This window comes from Rhinolophus ferrumequinum, chromosome 25 (genome assembly GCF_004115265.2).
Source record: "Rhinolophus ferrumequinum isolate MPI-CBG mRhiFer1 chromosome 25, mRhiFer1_v1.p, whole genome shotgun sequence".
Classification (NCBI taxonomy): domain Eukaryota; kingdom Metazoa; phylum Chordata; class Mammalia; order Chiroptera; family Rhinolophidae; genus Rhinolophus; species Rhinolophus ferrumequinum.
In genome coordinates, this window is record NC_046308.1 from 12,938,827 (window position 1) to 12,958,512 (window position 19,686).

Genomic DNA, 19,686 nt, shown 5'->3' on the forward strand with positions numbered 1-19,686 from the left:
CAGCCCTTTGAGTCCCCCACCCCCACCCCCCATTCATGCGTACTAACATTCAGCGGGACAGGCACACTGTCGTCACCAAAATCACCCCACCACCTGGGTCTGGATGTCCAGCTGCCAGAAGCCATGACATGGTTTCTAGCCTGGGCTGGCAGCTTCCAGGACCCCCCTCCTGTTGCTTGAATCTGCAAGCACTGCCACACTGGTATCACCTTAATTCTCAGAAGAGTGTGTGCCGCCCACACCGGGAGCCCCGAGCTCTGTGCAGGTGCACAGGACCCGTGGTCGGCCAGAGCAGTCTGAGGACAGACCAAGCTTTTGCCCCTGGTCCCCCAGCCAGACAGGGCTGCCTACCAGGTGGCCCTGCAGCCGCCCTCCACAGCACCGCCTTCCCAGGCCCACCTCTACCCGTGGCTCCAAAGTGAGGGCCTGTCACATGGAACCGCGATGTTTGGCAGTTTGGGGAAGTGGAGAAACAGGTCAGAAGAGAAATCCACAGTTCTGATTAATTAAAAATCCACCAACAGCGTTAATGTGGAAAATCTGCAACCGTGATCTGTGATGTGATTGTCCAATCAGGGCTTCGCCTGGTAATCGCATAGGAAAGGAAATCTAATAAAACACGTCATGGTGTTGAAATAAATTATCCCAGGTTACGTGATCCTTTTAGGGGCAAGGCGAAGGAAGTGTCCCAAAGGAGAGGGAAGGGGACAGTAGAATCAAGTGCAGATAACCCTGGTTTTTCCTCCAGGGGACCAGGGTGGGTCAAAGCCAGGTTCCCATCCCCACCTGCTAAGAAATCCTCAAGCTACCTTTGTACTAAAAGTCCTATCAGTGATCCAAGACAAGGCTGCCTGCCATCCAACTCAGAGGCATCGTCTCCAGAGCCCAGCAGCCCCTGGCATCCATTCCCCACATTCAGAGGTGCCTGGTGCTGCATCGAAGACCCAGTAACTCACTGGGAGGCCCTGGGCTGACGCAGACCAGGGCGAGAGGCCCCTTCTCCTTTCCCAAGAAATGTCCAGGAAGGCAGAGCTGCTGTGCCGAGAGCCCGGCCCTACAATGACACAAAGCCATTCACTTTTTCTAAAAACAATGAACCCAAAGTGAGGAGGCTACAACGTTTGCTGCTGTGCCAACCAAACCTCAGGAAGAGGGGACAGAAAGTCTGAGGAACTTAATTCATTTGATTTGGCTTCATTTTATCTCTTAAAATAACACTCCTAAACCCCACCCCTACATGAACACACCCTACCTTTCTGCTGGAACTGAAACAGGTTGGGATAAACAGAAGCTATGGCTCCCCTGGGTTTGTAGCTCAGAGCCGTCTAGAAGGCAGGACAAGAAATCCGTTGGCCAAAGGGCAGGAGTGATCCTGCGGAACCGAAGGGCTGGGCCTGTAACGGGAACCCCGGGCCTACCTCAAGGCCAGGCTTCCCCAGCTGCCAGAATGGTTAGGGGAAGGGGACGGAGATGAAAGGGGGCTGGGCACAGAGATGGCACAGGCCCTGGAGACGGATGACACCCAGGGACAGAGGTTGACGACGGCCTGCAGGAGAGAACAGGTAACATGGAGCCCATGCCACCAGCCCAGGTTGGCAAAAGACGTGGCTAGAACACAATGCTGATCCTCAGGAAGCTGCTGGCGGCAAGATGGAAAGGAGGGCGGGTCTCGCAGCAGGCTGGCATTAGGGAGGCAAAGCCAGAGCAGGACGAGGGTGACGCACTGCTTAAAGCAATCAATACACATTATGTACAAACTGGTTAATCAGTCCGCTCGGCTGGCAGCGTCCTCGCTGGGCCCAGGTGCCTTGGCCAAGGGGCAGGGGCACCAGAAGAAGGGAAGGGCAGGTTGTCCAACACCTTCTTGGTACTTGAGGGGGAGGGGAGGAAGTGCCGATGGCGCCTCCAGATACAAAAACGTGGAGAGAATTCTTTAAATAACGGCACGATACTGAGACTGTCCCCCAGGAGCCCGCAGGCCTCGGGCCGGGACGTGGCCGCAGTGCAGTCTCTGCAGGGGGCTGGGGGGGGCATTAGCAGCAGCGTTTCTTTCGTTTATTGTTCCGTGTGAGCTTCACCACATCGTTCTGTTGTTGCTGCTGCTGTTTCGCTAAGTTGTCTTTCTTTGCTCGGAGGACCAGCTCTGTGATGCAGTTGAACATCTGTGAGGAGGAAGGAGGCAGGGCAGCCTCAGACCTGGTGGGGCCTGCGCGTCGGGCTGCGCGACCTCTGCTGGCCACCTCGCGCCTCCCAGGGCCCCACTTTCTATTTGTACTCAGGAATTTTTTGGTATGTATGTCCTCAAACCCTTGCTAGAAGGAGGTGGGGAAGCATGAAGGTCAAAGAGGAACAGCATGAATGGCCAATGAGCTGTGTCCTAGGGAAGTCGACCTCTCAGGATTTTCCAGTCTTTTCTTTTAAAGAGAAGGAACGAACCCCTTTCCTTCAGGTAGACTCTTCAGACAAGACACATAAAGGTGCCCCTGCTCCAGTGATGGGCTAAATGGACCCAGAGCTTGCTCACTCCACGCCACCTCACTGCACGTCCTGCCTAGAACCTTCTCCAGACCACCCCAAGACGTCCCTGCAATGCCTGGATCCAGTGGACTCACCTACCACCCCCCAGACCTGTCCCCCACTCTGCCGGGAAAGCACCAAGCACTCGACACAAGCGGCTTCACTTGTTCACAAGCCGGGAGGCAGGGACGCTCGCCCCACCCCAATGTACAGAAGGAACAGCTGCAGCCTGGAGAGCCTATGTCTCCGCCCAAGGTCACAGGACCCACCACAGGCCCCCAGGCAGAGGCCCGTACTGTGATCCTAGCTTGACTGAGGCCCCCGGTGTCGAGGATGCAGTGGGAATCCCGGCTTCCTTAGGCCTCTGGACCCCACACACCATGGGACAGGACTCCCCCAAAGCCCTGCGTGTGGCCAGCCTGGGCTTGTGGTGAAAAGCCAGCTTTCGTCCCCCAGACTCCTGACTGCTCTCCAGCAGGCCCCGCGGAGACGAAGGGAGGCGGCCGGAGGCTCGGCCAGCCTGCAGGGCTGTGCATCCCTCAGCGGGGCCCACCTGAGTTCTGGAGGCTCCAGGAAAGCCAGGAAGCAGGAAGAGGGGACAGTAGTCCAACACCAGGGCAGGGACAGTGAGGCAGGGACTGAGTGGAAACTGGCTCAGGTCTAAGTCTGACAGCCTCGTACGAGCTGAGGGATACTCCTTCTGTTAGAACCTCAGTCTCCCATTTGAAACCTGGGGCTAATTGACCTCCAAAGATGGGACATAAGAGATGAGCTGACACCTCTGAAGGGCCTAGCACTGTGCCTGGCACACAGCAGCCACGCAGTAACCGGCAGTTTCTGTGTTGTTTGCTGTGGGCACCCTGGGCAGAGGAGCAGTGGGGGGCCCCACTCCCGCCCCAGCCCAGGCTCACCTCCTCCACGTTGACGTTCTCCTTGGCGCTGGTCTCAAACAACTGGATCCCCATCTGCCCGGCGAATTTGTAGGCGTCTTCCGTCTCCACCACCTTCCGCTCAGGGTCATCGTTCTTATTTCCCACTTCAAGGCAAAGCAAAGTCAGCCCGGCCCTGCAGGAGCACAGCCCACGGTCCCCACCCTGGTGGCTCCAATCTCACCTAATATTCGACACACATCATCACAGTTCTGGTTGATTTCGTGAAGCCACCGCTTGACGTTGACGAAGGATTCGGCACTGGTGACGTCGTAAACCACGATGACGCCGTGGGTCCCCCGGTAATACCTGCAGGCCAGGCTCTGCGTCAGGCCCTCGCGCAGACCTGCTGCCCACGTCCAGGCAGAGGCGGGGCTTGGCGAGGGGCAAACGCTGTCCAGCAAGAGCCATCTCCTCTCCACCAGGCCTGGCTCGCCTGCACCTTCTCGAACCGTTCTGGCCAGCGGGAGGGGAGGCTCAGCAGCACGGCTGCTTGTGCTTGTCACCAGGGCTCCAGTGAGGAGGGGGTGGGCGGCCCACGGTGGCCAGCCAGGTTGTTCAGAGTCCGCCACTAGCTTGAAATTTCTCTGAAGTTCTTGTTTTAATTTTTAAATTCAGGAAACTTGCTTTTGACATATTATTACTGTCCTTGTTTTAAATTTAAGAAATTTTTCTCTTCACATATCTTACTAAAATGCCATTCCTAGAAGCCCGCGCTCTGTACTCCCTCCCCGTCCTGCCACTCCGCGCTCATCCACGCCGGCGGCAGGCAGGGCCCGGGCAGCGTGGGCTGCAGGTGCGATGGGGAAGCCAGCGGCCCACACAGGCCGCCATCCAGCTGGAAGGCGGGGGCGTATAACCATTCCCCCAGACACCTGTCCCCACTCAGCCACGCGCTTGAGGAGGAAGGAGGCCACTCCTCACACTTCCCCGGAGCTGTCCCTGACCCCACAGGCAGGTGACATCCCACCCAACACTGTGACCCCCAGAGCTGCAGAGATTCTCAGCACCGGGACCTTGTGAGAAAACGAGGTAAGAACCATCGCCCACCAGAGGCCGCTGCTCCCTCCCCCACGCGGGCTGCCACCTGGCCCCGCCCTAAGCACCCCCATCCTCCCAAGGCTTAGCAGGGCCTGAGCGCTCAGCCCCGGAGCCCCGGGAGAGCTGTGGTTCTGAGGCCCCAGGCCTGGCAACAACGGCGCAGCGAAGCCGGCGGCTGCAGCCACGTTCTCATCTGCCCACCTCCTGCCCGTCTTCTGGCCAACTCCTCACATTCGAGGCCCAACCACAGGGCAAAGGCCAACCCAGCTCCATCTCTGAAAAGGCTGTGGGACCCTGGGAAGGTCACTGCGCGCACCTTGTCACACCTGTTTCCTCAACTCTAAAACACTTGGTGTGGTTGTGAGAAATGAAGGAGATAATACATTTTCACCAGGGCTGACGAGTAGTAAACAGTCAAGGGATGGTGGCTCTATTATCATTATTAATATTCCTTCAATGACAACCTGGGGCCCCTGACACGGGAAAGAAAACCAAGGGACGACATGGCAAGGCAGCAGTGAAGGCCGCTTCCGTGGGCTGGGGACAAGAGGAGCCCCTGCTGTGCTCCGGGGTCAAGCCCACGAGTCTCCCCCACCCCACTGCTCCACCCCGCAGACACCGCTGAGGTCTCCCGTGGCTCCACGCTGCCCCCACTCTGCCCCCCCAGGACACTGCCCCCTGCCTTGGGGAGCCCTCGCAACGAGCCGCCTAGGCCCTGGGCCCTCAGAACCAGCTCCCGGCCTGGCCCCGGCCCCCTGCCCTCCGGCAGCTGCTGCTGACAGCGCCGGGTTATCAGCCTGGTGGACGCCCACCTGTGCGGGGCCAGGGCGCAGGCCAGGACCCGGGGAGACGGCTGTGCCCGGCCAGCGAAGCAGTGTGAGCAGTGGGGTGCTTCCCACGTCTCCTTTGCTGGAGACCACTGAAGATGCCAAGAAGTGCCTGTGGCCACTGCCCAGCACAAGGCCCCTGCTTCTCCCTGGGCACCTCCACCTTTTGGGGGCCCAGGTAAGGGGCCTTTCTAAGAGACAGAGACAGAGAACTAGTCCGGGGGCTCAGAGCGCTGGCAAGGAGGGCATCAGTGCCTCTGGGCTTCCTCTCACCACCGCCTCAGTGATCACGTCCACTCACGACTCCGCTCTGCCACACACAGCACCCAGCGCTTTACAGCCACTACGTAATTCATCTTTGCAACAAGCCCGTACGACAAACAGGAGGATGGCCATTTTACCAGTGAAGACGTAAGGCTGAGGACCTGCCTGAAGTCACACAGCCGACGTCACGGCACCAGGTACGGAAGGAGCTTCCCTTCCTTGCCACCGTCCCTCTCATCTCACTGTCAAATATGTCACTTACGTCTCCTGAAACCCACACCCCAGCCACACCTCTCAGGGTCAGTAAACCCCACTACCAAGACAGCAGGAACTGTGACAGGGTGACAACAGGACTCTTTCTGGTCAGGCTCACAGGAAGCAATCTTAGTTTCTCGTTTAATACCCGGAGTCAGAAAAGGCCACACCACTGTACGCTGACTGCCCCAACCCCTGAAAAGAGAACAGACTCCTGAACTCGTCCAAGACGCCTTCCTTCTTCACCAGTACCCTCACCGGGTGTCAAGTCTTTCCATGACACCCGAGTCTCAGGAGGGGCAGAGGCGGGGACCCCAAGATGGAGCTGCCCTCAGCCTCCCCAGACCCACAGGACGGCCCACAGGCTGCCCGCCCCCTTTCTCAAGCACCCTGAAACACACACACATCGCCCTCAGGCAGGTGAGTAACTCGTCTCCCCAGTAGAATAAGAGGCCGTTCACCCCCTTCCTGCCCCACCCTGCAAGGAGCTGACCACATGGTGGCCAGGGGCAGGCTGTGGCTCCTCTGCTAAAACAGCCCAGGCATCCGCGTCCCACTGCCCTGCGTGAAGCATTTCTCATGCCACAGGCCCCATATTCTCGGCTGCCCTCAACTCCATGACTGATTTTAACCCCCACGAGGCACCAGAGCATCTGCCACCTGCCTCAGCCCGGGGCTCCGGGGAGGGAGGGCAGCAGCGAGCAGGGACTGGTTAATGGGAAGAGCTTTGGCACCAGGCGGCCCCCAGTTCTACTCCCGACTAACCAACCAAGCTAAGTCACGTCACCCTCTCTGGGCCTCACTCTTCCCATCCATAAAACGGAGATGACCACAGGCCTCTTTTTATCAGGATTAAAGGAAACGAAGGAGGTGATGCCCTTAGCGAGAGTCACGGCCCAGAGTAAGTACATGTGGGGTCAGTGCCCAGAGCTGACCAAGACGTCTTGTTCTGGTTCAGGCCTGGACACACAGGCCACCCAAACAAGTCCCTGCTCCCCGCCCAGGAGCCTCTGCCCCCAGCTGCCCTCCTTAGGGCCTCACTGGCAGACACACGGGGGCCCAGGGAGCCCATCAGAAGTAGCCGCAGAAAGCTGCACAGGGCAGCCCCAGGACGGGGGACCCCTGGGGTTCAGGAAGTCACGGCACACATGTGCTCAGTAGCCCAGTGACAGAAACCCACAGAAGCTGCTCGGGATCCTGCCTCTCAAACCCCTTGACCAGGTCCGCCCACCCACCTGCCTACCCCCCTCCCCGCCCTGCCAGTGCCCCCTGGAGTCCCCCCACACCCCCAGCCACCACTGTAGGGGCTCTTCACCCTTCACACTTCCCTCAGAAGATCGTGCAGCCTGAGGTCCGCCCTGCCTCCAGGGAAAGAGAGGAAACGGACCTCTGGCTGAGGCACTTCCTCACACACCTTCCCTAGAGCCCCCATTCACAGATGGATCGCTGGGGGGGGGCGAGGGAGAAGCCTACGGACGAAGCACCTACTACGGGCCAGACAGCGGCTCCTACTCTGCATACACCACCGTGAGCAGCTCGGGCTCTGCCACTCACTGGGAGCGGGACCCCTCTGGGAGTTCCCTGGTCTGTAAAATGGGGCAATAGCACCGACTGCAGAGGGCTCAGTGAGCTCAGCTGCATGAAGGCCAAGCACCGAGTACCTGGCACACGGGACTCGGCATTACAGCACAGCCTAAAGTTTCCATCTGGGAAACTGAAGCACAGAGAGTTTAGGCAGCTTGCCCAAGGTCACACAGTAGAACAGAAATGTAAATTCCGAACCGTTTGCCTTCAAATCCCTGCTTCCCTGGAACCTGTTCCATTAACAGCCCAAGAAGCAAGAGCCCCTCCACAGGGCTCCTGCCGTCTGGAACTCCAGCTGGGTTCTCCTGTTGGCGGTTAAGAACCCCGAAGGTGCTATGGCAGCAGCAGAGGAGAGCAGCCGGCGGGGAGAGCCGGGTTCCCAGTAACCAGTGTCAGGGAGGCCCCCTGTGCACCGGTGCCCCTTCCGGGCTTCCCACAGAGAAGCCAGCTCCAGGAAGGCAGGGTGGCTACGGGGAGGCTGCACAGCTGACCCCAGCTGTCACAACTGACTCCCAACAAGAGTAACTCTGACTAAGTGTCTGACCACCGGCTGAAGCCAGTATCACCATATCCCATTTTACAGACAAACGAACCAAAGGCCACAGGGTAAACTGATTGACGCATGCTGTCCTGCCAGCCCCGGAGCCACGGTGCTCAGCCACTGCCCACCCACCCATGGGGCAGCCACAGCTCATCCTCGCCTCCTCTCACACCTTCAGGAAGAGGAGGGCTCACTTGACCCCACCCACTGTGACCAGCAAGGAGCTCACCGCCCAACAGCCTCAGGACCCACCCCAGACATTTATACCAACACCCAGGACTAGTGGCTCCAGTGTCCGCCTGGCCCTGTCCCCGCCGGCCTGACTCACGTGGAGGTGATGGTGCGGAAGCGCTCCTGCCCGGCCGTGTCCCAGATCTGCAGCTTCACTTTCTCCCCATTGATCTCCACCGTCCGAATCTTGAAATCCACTCCGATCGTGGTGATGTAACTGCCTGCACACACATGCGCCCTGGTCAGACTGGGCCCTAAACTGCACAGGTGACCCCAGGCTCCAGCAGCCCTCCCCACTCACGCTATGGGCCTGGCACAGTTAAGGTCCCTGAGGAAGAAAACACCTGGCCCCGCTGTGCCGGAGCCCACCGCTGAGGTGAGGGCAAGGGACAGCATACAATGAAACTAAGTGATAAAGGAAACCATTTCAGGAGCGATGAGTGCCACAAAGGAAATAAAACCGGGCATGTGACTACGGGGAGGGGCTTGAGTTCGAGGGGCCCGGCCCCAGACAGGTTAGCTGTGGCAGGAGAATGCTGGGAGACCTACCATGCACTCCGGGCTTTTTCTTTTCTATTCTATTCCAAACATTTTGAATGACCCACAAAATTAACATCCTGACACACAAACAAGTCATGACCTGCAATTTGAAAAGCACTGCTCCAGGCAGAGGAGACAGCAGCGAAAATAGCAATGGGGGGAGGGAAGGTCATATGAGGTCACGCACACAGTCTGAGGCAGGTAAGGGGACGCAGGCCTGATTTCCAGAGCTTGGACTTCCTCTTGTGTGTGTCGGCGAGGCACTGAAAGGTTTTCATCAGAGCATGAGCTGCACTGTAAATAGCTCTCCTGGGGCCTCTGTGTGAAAGATGGAGTTGAAGAGAACTCTTGGCCGATGGAACAGTCCTGTCCAGGCTTACAAAGGCCTGAATGCCAAGACGGCATGTTCTCACTCCATTTAGAGCTTATAGTATAACGCAGCTGCAGAAAGGACACACACACGCACAGGCTCGAAAGTGTAGAGGAAAGGTCAAAGTTTAAGGTGCGGTGGAGATCAAGGAAGGCTTTGGGGAGGAAGTCACATTTGGGCCTAGCTTGAAAGAATAGATAAGATTTCAAAGGTTGAGATTAGGTTGGGGAAAGACATCCCGCCCAGAGGAAAAGAAGGGAGGCCAGGCCAGGCACAGAGAGAAAACGTTCAGAAAACAAGCCAGCCCCCGGCACTACGCGAGCCCTGGATGACACCAAGGAGTGTGGCCCAGCTCAAGGGGGACAGCACTCAACCGGCTGGTGGCTGAGGGGGCGAGAGCATGAAACACAACAACGCCAAACAGTATGCGAAGGAAGTTGGAAAGGTGAGCTGAGAACAGATTATGAAGACCAGTGGTTTTCACCCGGGGATGACGGGGTCCCCACAGAGGACGCTAAGCAGTGTCTGGAGACATTTTTGGTTGTCACAACCGAGCATGGGGGCAACGCTACTGGCATCTAACAGCTGCAACCCAGGGGTTTTGCTCAACATCCTTCATGGAATGGCCCCCACAACACAGAACCCCAGGGCCCAGAGTGTCAACAGTGCTAAAGTGGAAAAACCTTGCTATAAACTCTGCTGACCTAAGAGGGCCGCAGAGGTTTTTATACAGACGGAAGCCCCTCTGTATTAGCAAGACGAGTTCAGCAATGTGGGTAGGAGCAGCTATAACGCTGCAGGCAAGAACCAACTAAGATGCTGGTAGTAGAAATGCAGGGAGAGACTGCAAAAGACAGCCGTGCAAAAGGCCGGGGAGCCGGAGGGACAAAGGAGGAAGAGGAATGTTTTCAGCAGAATGAGAAGCTGTCCGTCAATTACCATTTTGAACAGAAGGTACCAGCAACAACACACCGCTGGTATGTACGACAGGTTACTGAGCCCCAGGCACCTTGACTTGCAACATCGCAGGGGACCCTCGCAATAGCCCTTTGTGGGGGACAGTGATCAGTCCCACTTTACAGTGAGCTGAGACTTAGTCACGTCCACGGTCACACAGTGAAGACAACTCTTTCCACATCACACCACAGTGCTGCTGCAGGGCTGGTCAGGAGACACCCACTTCTCCACCGAGAGAGGCGCTGGCCATGGAATCACTTCCTAATTGTAGCTCACCCTCCATCACACCACAGGGAATTCCCTACAATTCCCTACAAGAAGCCACATGTCGTCCTTGAACAGAGAGGCCAGGCCAATGCGAAGCTTCTGCAATGAACCCAATGTATTCAACAGACGAGAACATGTCCCACTTCACCAGCGACCAGGGAAATACACATGAGATGGCACTTTTTCCCGACAGGCTTAGCAAAAATGACTACCGACCCAGCTTTGATCAGCGTTGACCAGGGCACTTTTACCCACTCCGTGGGAGTGTCAGTTCACTTAGTGCAGCCTCTTTGAAAGCCGAGTTGAGAGTAGTGCGAACATTTTAAATGTACACACCCCCGTCTAGACACTCCACATCTATACAGGAGTAAACATACAATGTTTACTCAATAGCCCAAGAAATGCAGCACCACTGAAAACAGAAGCAAGCAGGAAGCGCGCAGGTGTCGCGAGCACTGGTAGGGAACATTGTGCATCCATGAGCGACAGCTCCCAGCCACTCCAAAGAACCCGAGGCCAGCAGCAGCCGTGGGAGGTGATCCCGGCAGGCTGAGGGCTAGCAAGTGGCTGACCCACCACACGTGAGTGGAGAAGAGAAGTTGGAAAGACACACACCTCGCTGAACAGAGGCTACCCGGGCACCAGAGGGGGACAGGTGAAGGGACAGCTTTCATTTTTCACTTTACTGAGTCTTCCTGTTTGAAACTGTACAGAGGCATGTCCCAACTTGTAAATTTTTTTTAACTTTTTCTTTTTTTAAATGTTAGGGCACAAAAAAGACCCTGTGTGGCAAAAGGATGGGCCTCTAAAGATTCTTTGAAACCAGACAGATTAAGACCGACCACAGAGCCTTGTAACTTGCGCCTCCCCCCGCTTCTCCTTCCCTCGTCCGGAATCAGAAGGACAAGGTTTCCGACCTTAGGCAGAGGCAGGTGTTCTGGCGCCAGGGAAAGGGATTTCAAAACCGAAACGCCCCAGCAGCACCCCAGGGGCACACTCACCTGAGAAAGTGTTGTCTGCAAAACGTAACAGTAAACTGCTCTTGCCCACACCTGCAGGAGAAAAAGCAGAAGATGAGAGAGGCACGGGTCCCCTCCCTCCAGCCCAATCCTTCCTTCTTTGGGGAGATGATGGGACCCCTCTTCCTCCTCAATGCTGCTTCTGACCTCCCCACGCAGCCAACACCAAGGACGTCTCTCCCACTCATCTGTGACCTTCTCCTCCGTCCTCGTGTAAGACAAGCTGCCCCCAAATGCCCCAGGGAGAGATGAGAAAGGGGCTCGTGGCCAGGCCCCGCGCTGAGGGCTAGCCCCAGCAGCCCAGAGGAAGGGACCAGAGGACAGAAATAAAGCAGGCGAAGGTCAACCAAATGATACTGGCCCCCAAGTGTGTCTAAAACACGGTCCCTAAAAAACTGCACACAGTGTGTGGAGATTCAGTTTGTGCGCAGTGAGAGATGAGGCACTGCAGAGCTGGAAAGAACCCTTGAGATCTTCAGGGCTATTTTGCAGGTGAGGAAACTGAGGCCCAGACAATGTGAACCGATTGGCAGCCACCTTCCGCCGGCTGATGTCACTGCCAGCTGGATCAGTGGGGAGGGGGTGTCCACCTGACACCTATCAGCCCAACGGCTCCTGTGGGCTCAGAGCCTTCCACTTGTCACGGCATCTCCTGGCACACGGGTTCCCAGAACAGGCGGAGTCCTTGTAAGCTAGGCTTCCCCTTCCGTCCACATATAGCAACTTCAGCCTGCCAGACGCACCTGTCCTGTGTCCTCCTGTCCCATCCCTACCCCTGCCACTCCTAGGCAGCTGGGTCAACCAACCACAGAAGGAAAGAACTGGCACGCACAGAGCGTTGCGTGTGGTGGGCACTTTGCTGTTCCTATCATTCCAGCTGCATCTCTGAAGATGAGACAACAGGCTCCAAGGAGCTCAGCAGCTGGCCTGGGGCCTCCGCAGGAAGTGTGGAGCTGAGACCTGAATCCAGGGCTGGCTACTCCGCAGCGCTACAGCGCTTTCCAGCACGTACTGCTTGGCCAGTCTTCTTGTGTCTATTTCCGGAAGTAGAATAAAAAGACCCCAAAGGGGCTCCTGCATCTCACGCCTGGTCAAGACATCAAAGCCAGATATAAGGAGACCTTAACCTAGGGTCTCAGAAACCCCAAGTCCCTAAGTACAACTTTTGAGTATATGTGGATACTCATGGGGAGGAGCCTCTAGCTTTCAGCAGGTCCTCACAGAGGGGGCGTTGCCTCCATCCCATCCTCAGCTGTGTCTCACTAACCCTAACGAACCCATACACCCTCTCTGGGCAGTCCTGTCTGCTGATCTCAGCTGGAGCCTTCTCCAGGTGAGTCCATTGTCCTGGGAGGCCCGGGAAAACTTGTTTCATGGAGTGAACTTGAGTCTGACCTTCCCACAGGCAGGATGGGGGTACCTGCTGCCCGGCCCCTGTGCCTGCAGCTTTCTTGCTCAGAGCCACTTCCTCATTGCTGCCTCTGCAAGGCTTCCTGCTGAGGCCGAGGAGAGCCCAAGTCCTGGGCTGGGTCCCTCACAGCGCTCTGTCCAACGCCAACACCCCATGGGCCCTGCCGGCTCGGCTCCTTTGCTTCCTCCTGGAGCCTTCTGGGTCCGCTTACTCAGCTATAAGCTGTGTCTAGGCCACTAGGCTGTGAGTTCCTCTAGGAAGATGTCGCCTCACTCGCCCTGGACATTCAATGTGCTGGAGCCCAGGCCCAGCACTTAGTAGGCACCAACAAAATACTGTGTAATAAATGTATGCCTAAACGAATGCCAATCACACTGACAGCTCTGCTATCTAACGCTATGACTGCAGCATTAACAGGAGCCAAAGCCGTGGTTTTCAAACTTTTTTTTGGGGGGGGCAGCGGACTCCTTTTTTAAAATTAAATTTTATCTGACTCCCATGTAGCTACAGCAGATAAGGGGGAGGTGCTCTCCGCATGAAGCAATGAAGCAGCAGAGTTCCCTCCAGCCTGGCCTCTCCGGGTCCCCTTCACTCACCCCCAAGCTCCTCTGCAGAGCTGCTGACCCACTAAGCTACAAAGAGACCACAACAGTCACCACATTCACTGCTCCTCCGGGCCTCAGTTTGGGCCTGACAGCGACCTCCAGTTCCTTTAAAAGGAACAGACACCCACCCTGAGAAATGCCATCTCCTAAATAGACCTGGTGAGGCCTGCTTGGGAAAACACACTTCTACCATCCATCCCCCAGCACCGGCCTTAGGGAGGAAGCGTGTTCCCCACAACCAGTCAACAGCTTCCCAAGGGCCATACCTGGCACGACACCTAACCAGTCCGCCCCATCGTCTTTCATCCTGCTGCAAGGAGCACAGGCCCAGCACTCAGCGCCTCTTGGCAGCCAGGAGACATAGATTTATTCTGCAAACACCTCACACACCACTCTCGGTCATCGCTGCTCTCCCTGCATCACGCTCCCCACCGCCCCTGCTTTCTGCCTCTTGGGCTACACAGATGCCTCCACCCTCAGCCCTGCTCCTCCCTTGGGCTCTAGTTCCCTCATTCCTCTTTGCTTCATGTTCAGACTGTTGAAGACCTTTAGACCTTCAAGTAAAGTGTTTTCAATTTTAAACCTGGCTCAGCAACTAATTCACTGTATAACCTCCCACAAGTCACTTCCCCTCTGTGAGCCTGAGTTCTCTCATCTGTTGTGAAGGCTTTACCTAGATCTCTGCTGGCCACTCCAGCCTCTGGGTACTAAGAATGGGGATGGCTGGCCCACGGAGCAGATGAAATGCTGTCACACATCAGAACCAATGTGAGAAGAGCATAAGAGAAAGTGTAGAACCTTAAGCATAAAGAAGAGCTGCAGAAGCACAGAGAATGTATTCCAGAAGCATGTACAATATGGGAGAGGAGGAAAAACTCTAGATTTATAAAGAAAGAAACCAGCATTAATTGAGGGCCTGTTTGCCAGATCTCACACCAGCGGCTCACACACCAATTGCTGTGCGTTAACTCCTGGCCTTGCCTCTGACGAGCTGTGTGACTTTGGCCAAGTCGGTCAGCAACTTGGAGCCTTAGTTTACTTATCTGACAAACCACACAGGTAATAGGTGAGAACCAGATGAGAGAACGTCTGTGAAATCATTTGATAGACCTTAAGGAAGCATCCACGTAAGGAGCCCAGGTCAGGGGAATGGTGTTTGTCTCCTTGCTCAGCTGCCCAAGCTTAGTTTGAACTTCCATGGCTGCTACCTCCCAGTCTCCTGGGCGTTTGGCTATGAGTATCAGCTCAATGTCAGGAGAAATTACTCTACAAAGCATCTGCCTCCTCTACACAACATAGAGCTCCATGCTCAGACTGAACCAGGAGTCAGGCCACATAAATCTTGACTCAGAGAATCTTCCCCGACACCTGACTTCTGAAAAATCAATAGACCATGCAAAATGTGCTTTGAGAAAGGGGGGCAAAACCATGCCCTGGGTGTCGTGCAGAAGAAAAGACAATAAACAGCATCTTCTTGCTGAGTGCATGCTTTTCATTTGTGGGTATCAACACAGGCCCTAGATGTCCTGCAGAGGAATAAGGGCCGTTGACCACAGTGGGCTGACTGTAACTCCAAAAGGAGAGAAATCACCGAGGTGCCAGCCCCGCAGACCAAGGCCAGGGCTGAAACCAAACCCTGAGGAAGGCCAGGACCAGAGGAAGGCCAGAGGCCATCTCCAGGCGCAAGTCTATACAGCTGGTCTGCATTTCTTTCATTCAAACCACAAACTCCTCCTTTCTAACTCCTTCCCCAACCACAGCTACTGTTCATCTCTAGAGTTAGCCCCTAACTTTTCCCCTCACCTCTCCCTTCTACCAGTAACCACGGAAACCTCAGCCATCCTTCACCTGGTCCAAACCACCAACCACATCCCAATCCAGCTCCACAGAGAGACCAAAACCCACCCACTTCCCTGGCTGAGTTACAACACTGTCACCCAACACTCCTACATCAGGGTCTTACAACTCCTTTGATTCAGTTGCCTCTTTCCTTAACAATCCATGGGCTCCACCACCAACCGGGCCTGTGCCTTCAGTCACGTGACCCCCTTGCCCACTCAGCTCAGGACAGGTCTATAAACCCAGCGCGCTCCCTAGGCTTCTTCCCCATCATATAATCCCAGCTCCTCAGCTATGCTCCCATAAACACCCTGGGGCCTCTCCCTGACCTCTGGGTCACCCCATAAACCTGCTTACCTGCCACACTCCAAACACCTCTAAAACCCTCCACCCTTTCCCAGAAACCAGTCTATCCCTTCTAAGGACACTTAATAGTCATTCATTCAACAAATAGGTGTTGGGCACCTACTGGGTGCCAGGCACTGCACTGTTAGGCACCTACTGGGTGCCAGGCACTGCACTAGGCACAGGAGATGCTGCCGTGCTCTGAGCTAGGAGCTCTCCATGAGCGTGGATGTGGCCAAAGCACTTGTCATGCTGGCCGACCCGTCCAATCCACACCTACTATACAGTATGTAAGAGCAAACACGTCCTGAGCACTGACTATGTGCCAGGCACTGTTCCCAACACCATGTGCGTTTATCTCACTGACCACTCAACCCGCGCAGTGAGGCAGCCTATTATCCCATTTTACAGATGAGGGAAAGGAACCACACAGAGAAATAATCACTCAGCAGGAATGGGCTAGGCCCTGTGCGAAGCGCTCTACCTGCCTTACCTCGTTTAAACCTCACAGTAATCCCAGAAGGCAGGTTCCGGGACTAGCCCCACTTCGCAGAGGAAGAAACTGAGACTTAAAAGAATACTGACAATCACGTCAGTAGCTTAACAGCTACGCCAGGTCGAGTCCTAAGCACTTTTCCAGCTTTACCTCATCGAATACTCACACCACCCAGCGAGGCAAGTCCCCACTTCTCAGAGGAGGAAACTGAGGCTAAGAAAGGCGAAACAACTTGCCCAAGGTCACAGAGTGAGGAAGCTGGTAGTCCCAGGACTCGAACCCGGTTCTCTCCAACTCCGGAGACCGCGCGACTTGACCAAGGTCACACGTGAGGCAGCGGCAGGCGCGGTGAGCGGACGGGCGCCCCGGCCCCGTTCCCCGCGCGCCCGGCCCTCTCCTCCGCACGGCCCGGAGCCCCTTGGCGCGCGCCCTACGACCGGCGGCCGCCGGGCAGCCCCGCCCGCCCCGCGCTGGCCGGCACCTCCCCGCCCGTCTGCCCGCCCCGAGGCCCCCGCGGGCCGCGCCCGGCAGGGCCCACGCCGCCTCCGGCCGCCGCGGCCCTCACCGCTGTCGCCGATGATGAGCAGCTTGAAGAGGTGGTCGTAGTCCCGGGCCATGGCGGGCGGGGGAGGCGCGCTCGGGCGGGCGGGGTCGGTGCTGGCCTCGCGATCCGCAGCTCCCTCCGGGCTGCTCCGGCAGCGGCGGATCCACTTCCCGAACAAACAGCCGGAACTGACAGAAACACCTCCCTCCGCTCCCCCTCCTCCTCCTCCTCCTTCTCTTCAGCAGCCTCCACCGCCGCTGCCGCCGCCGCCGCTGCCGCCTCCCTCCTTCCCGCCCCGCCCCGCCACTGCGCAGGCGCAGCGTCTGGCACCGCCTGTGCGCAGCCGCAGCCTCGACCAGCCGCGCCCTCTCCGCGGACGCGCACCGCGCATGCGTCCTGGCAGAGTACCGCCGGGGCGGGCCTGCCTGGTCAGTCTCCCTGGTGAACATCGCCGCCGCCGCCGCCCTCGGCGCTACGGCCTCGCAGTGCGGAGCTGCTGTCGAGCCCTAACTGAAAGAAGTCGAGAGTGCCGGAGAAGCCCAGCTGTGGCCCGGGTGGGACTCACTCCTTCATCTTCAAGCCCCGAAAGTGATGGGGAGGAAAAGACGAGCGCGCAGTGATCGCGGGGCGGGGCTTACGGCGAATTCCCCGTTCCTCGAGGCCGGGGACTGGGACACCCCGCCCCCTTTCTGCATCGACACCGCCCCCGGGTTGCCGGTGCTGGCTCCGGTCCCCCCACCGTGTCTCGGGCCTGCGGATGGGACTTCGATGCGGCTGGTGCCTGCCGAGTTTTACTGAATGGGAATCGGCTGCCAGAACTTAGCGTGTTAGGAATGGCTTTTGGTGTCAGCGCTGAGTCGAAAGCACATTCTAGCCCTGTGACCTCTTGGAGCCTGAGTTGACTTCTGGGTAAAATGGGGAGGATAGTTCGATACAGAATCCTGTCCAGCTTGACGCTGAGCCTGGGAGATTGATGACCCGGTGTGTAAGATGCGCCCCGGAGACCGAAAGCAGCAGCTCCGTGGGCTTCAATTTCACATCACCTGCAGATACACAGCTCAGAGTCGTGGTTAGCAACCAAGACCTGGGCCGTCAGAAGTTAAGCGGTCTTCGCTTTATCAGCAGCCTGTTTTTTTGCTTTTTGTTTTTGTTTCGTTTTTCCCAGTTCTAGAGTAAGTTCCCACCTGCCCTAAAAATAGGATGCTCCTACTACCATTCTCATACAATTGCAGACATTAAGTTCCTTGTAAGTTCTTTGTAGCCCTGTCCCTTGCCAGTCAAGTACCTGTTGGATATTTCTACTTTATCAAACTTCCTTTTTCGTGAATCTTTTTTTTTCTTCTCGTGAATCTTTATATAAAAAAAAATGCTCAAGTTTTGTTACTGTTTTTGACGTACAGAAAGAAGCTTACCAAAAAGTACAAGTTACTAATTTTCCTTCAGACTCGCTCCTCACATGCTGAATGAATACGTGTCCTTTGGTGAGATTTCTGTGCCTGTGCAAATACATATGTACAGACGGTGCCTTTCCTCTTTAACAATAGATATCTTACTGAACAGCTGCATGGTGTGGTACTCTATATGGTGGTAACAACTTAACCACTCTGCTCTTGATAGGCATTCATGTTTATAGGCATTCATGTTATAACAGTGTTTCAGGGAAGATCCTTCAACAGCACACGGAGTGTCTGACTCAAACTTTGAGTTGTTTTTCCAGGAGCTGGAAGAGGTGCTCGTAGTCCCGGGCCATTGTGGGGACTTGCCTGCATGTGTCTTCTGGAAAATGTCAAAAGAACCTGGGCTCCTGATCACTACACTGTACACCTGAAGCTGAAGCTGAATAATAATGAGTGTCAACTATAATTTAATATACATATATATATAATTTAATATACATATATGTATATATGGTCACAAGGAGTGGAGTACAGCATATGGAATAGAGACAGTGGGAATGTAATGACTGTATGCAATGTCAGAGTGGTAGTAGATTGGGGGAGGGGATTATCACTTTGTGAGGGGTGTAAATGATAAATGTCTAACTAGTATAGTGTTCTGTACACATGAAACTTAAAAAAAAAACATCATGGGCTTGGAATCTCACTAGCTGGGAGAGGAGCTGCTCGTATGACCATTGAAAAATGGTCCTCCTTGGTCTGGGAAAAGTTGGTGGGATCCCCTTTGATCCAGCCATTTTATTTAGGCAATACATATAAGTGAAGAAGGAAGCCTCATTGTAGCCAGCAGGCAAGCACACTCAACCCTGACCAGCCAGTGAGGCAGGTCACTCCCTGTCGTCTTCTCAACCTGCTCTGGAGTCAGAGACTTTGGTTCAAATGCTCACTTTGAAATCCTGGCTCCATTCCTTAAAAGCTTGGAGATTTTGCATAAGTCATGTCACAATGTCTCAGAGCCCCAGTTTTGTCACAGCGTGGTTGTGAGGATTAGAGATAGGTTTTTATAAATCACCTGGCACATACAGGCATACCTCATTTTGCTGCGCTTCACAGATACTGAGTTTTTTACAAATTGAAGGCAAAATCCTCTACTAGCCAAAGGATTACGATTTACTGAAGGCTCGGATGATAGCATTTTTTAGTAATAAAGTATTTTTTTAATTAAGATATGTACATTTTTTTAGACATAATGCTGTTGCACTCGTAATAGAATACAGCATTGTGTAAACATAACTTGTATGCACTGGGAAACCAAAAAATTTGTGGCTCTCTTTATTGCGATATTCACTGTATTACAGTGGTCTGAAACCGAACCCACAATATATTCAAGGTATGGCTGTGTAGGCATGTGATAAACAGTAACTAATGCAGTTAACCAAGGTCATTTTGCACTGACTCATACTTTCAGCCATTTCCGATTATGGACTCCAGCACACATTTCCAAGGCACCCGCCTGATATCAGGGCTGCCGGATACTTTTGAGAAGTAGGGCAGAATTGGCCATTGTGAAGACCAGATTCCTGACTTGCCTGCGTCTTCTGGAAAGCAATAGCCATTAATTCCTTTATTTAATAACTTGTCCATGAGTGCTTATTTATTATATGCCACAGGTTGTAGAATAGAGCCTTTTCCCTCCAGGAGCTTACA

The 19,686-nt window shown here is 55.2% G+C and overlaps 1 protein-coding gene across 2 annotated transcripts; it reads right to left on the reverse strand.

Moving 5' to 3' along the window:
• Positions 1-47: 47 nt before the first annotated feature.
• Positions 48-16,791, reverse strand: RAB35 (RAB35, member RAS oncogene family). 2 transcript variants are annotated; one of them, XM_033097434.1, is made up of 6 exons: positions 16,604-16,791; positions 11,325-11,375; positions 8,287-8,410; positions 3,631-3,755; positions 3,429-3,553; positions 48-2,162 (listed from the first exon to the last, which is right to left on the reverse strand). In XM_033097434.1, the coding sequence occupies exons 1-6, from the start codon at positions 16,653-16,655 to the stop codon at positions 2,034-2,036; spliced, it is 606 nt and encodes a 201-aa protein (XP_032953325.1). In that variant the 5' UTR covers positions 16,656-16,791; the 3' UTR covers positions 48-2,033. The 2 variants fall into 2 exon arrangements, with proteins under 2 accessions (XP_032953325.1, XP_032953326.1); XM_033097435.1 differs by lacking the exon at positions 3,429-3,553 and having other exon boundaries at positions 2,056-2,162.
• Between the last annotated feature and the right edge of the window lie 2,895 nt (positions 16,792-19,686).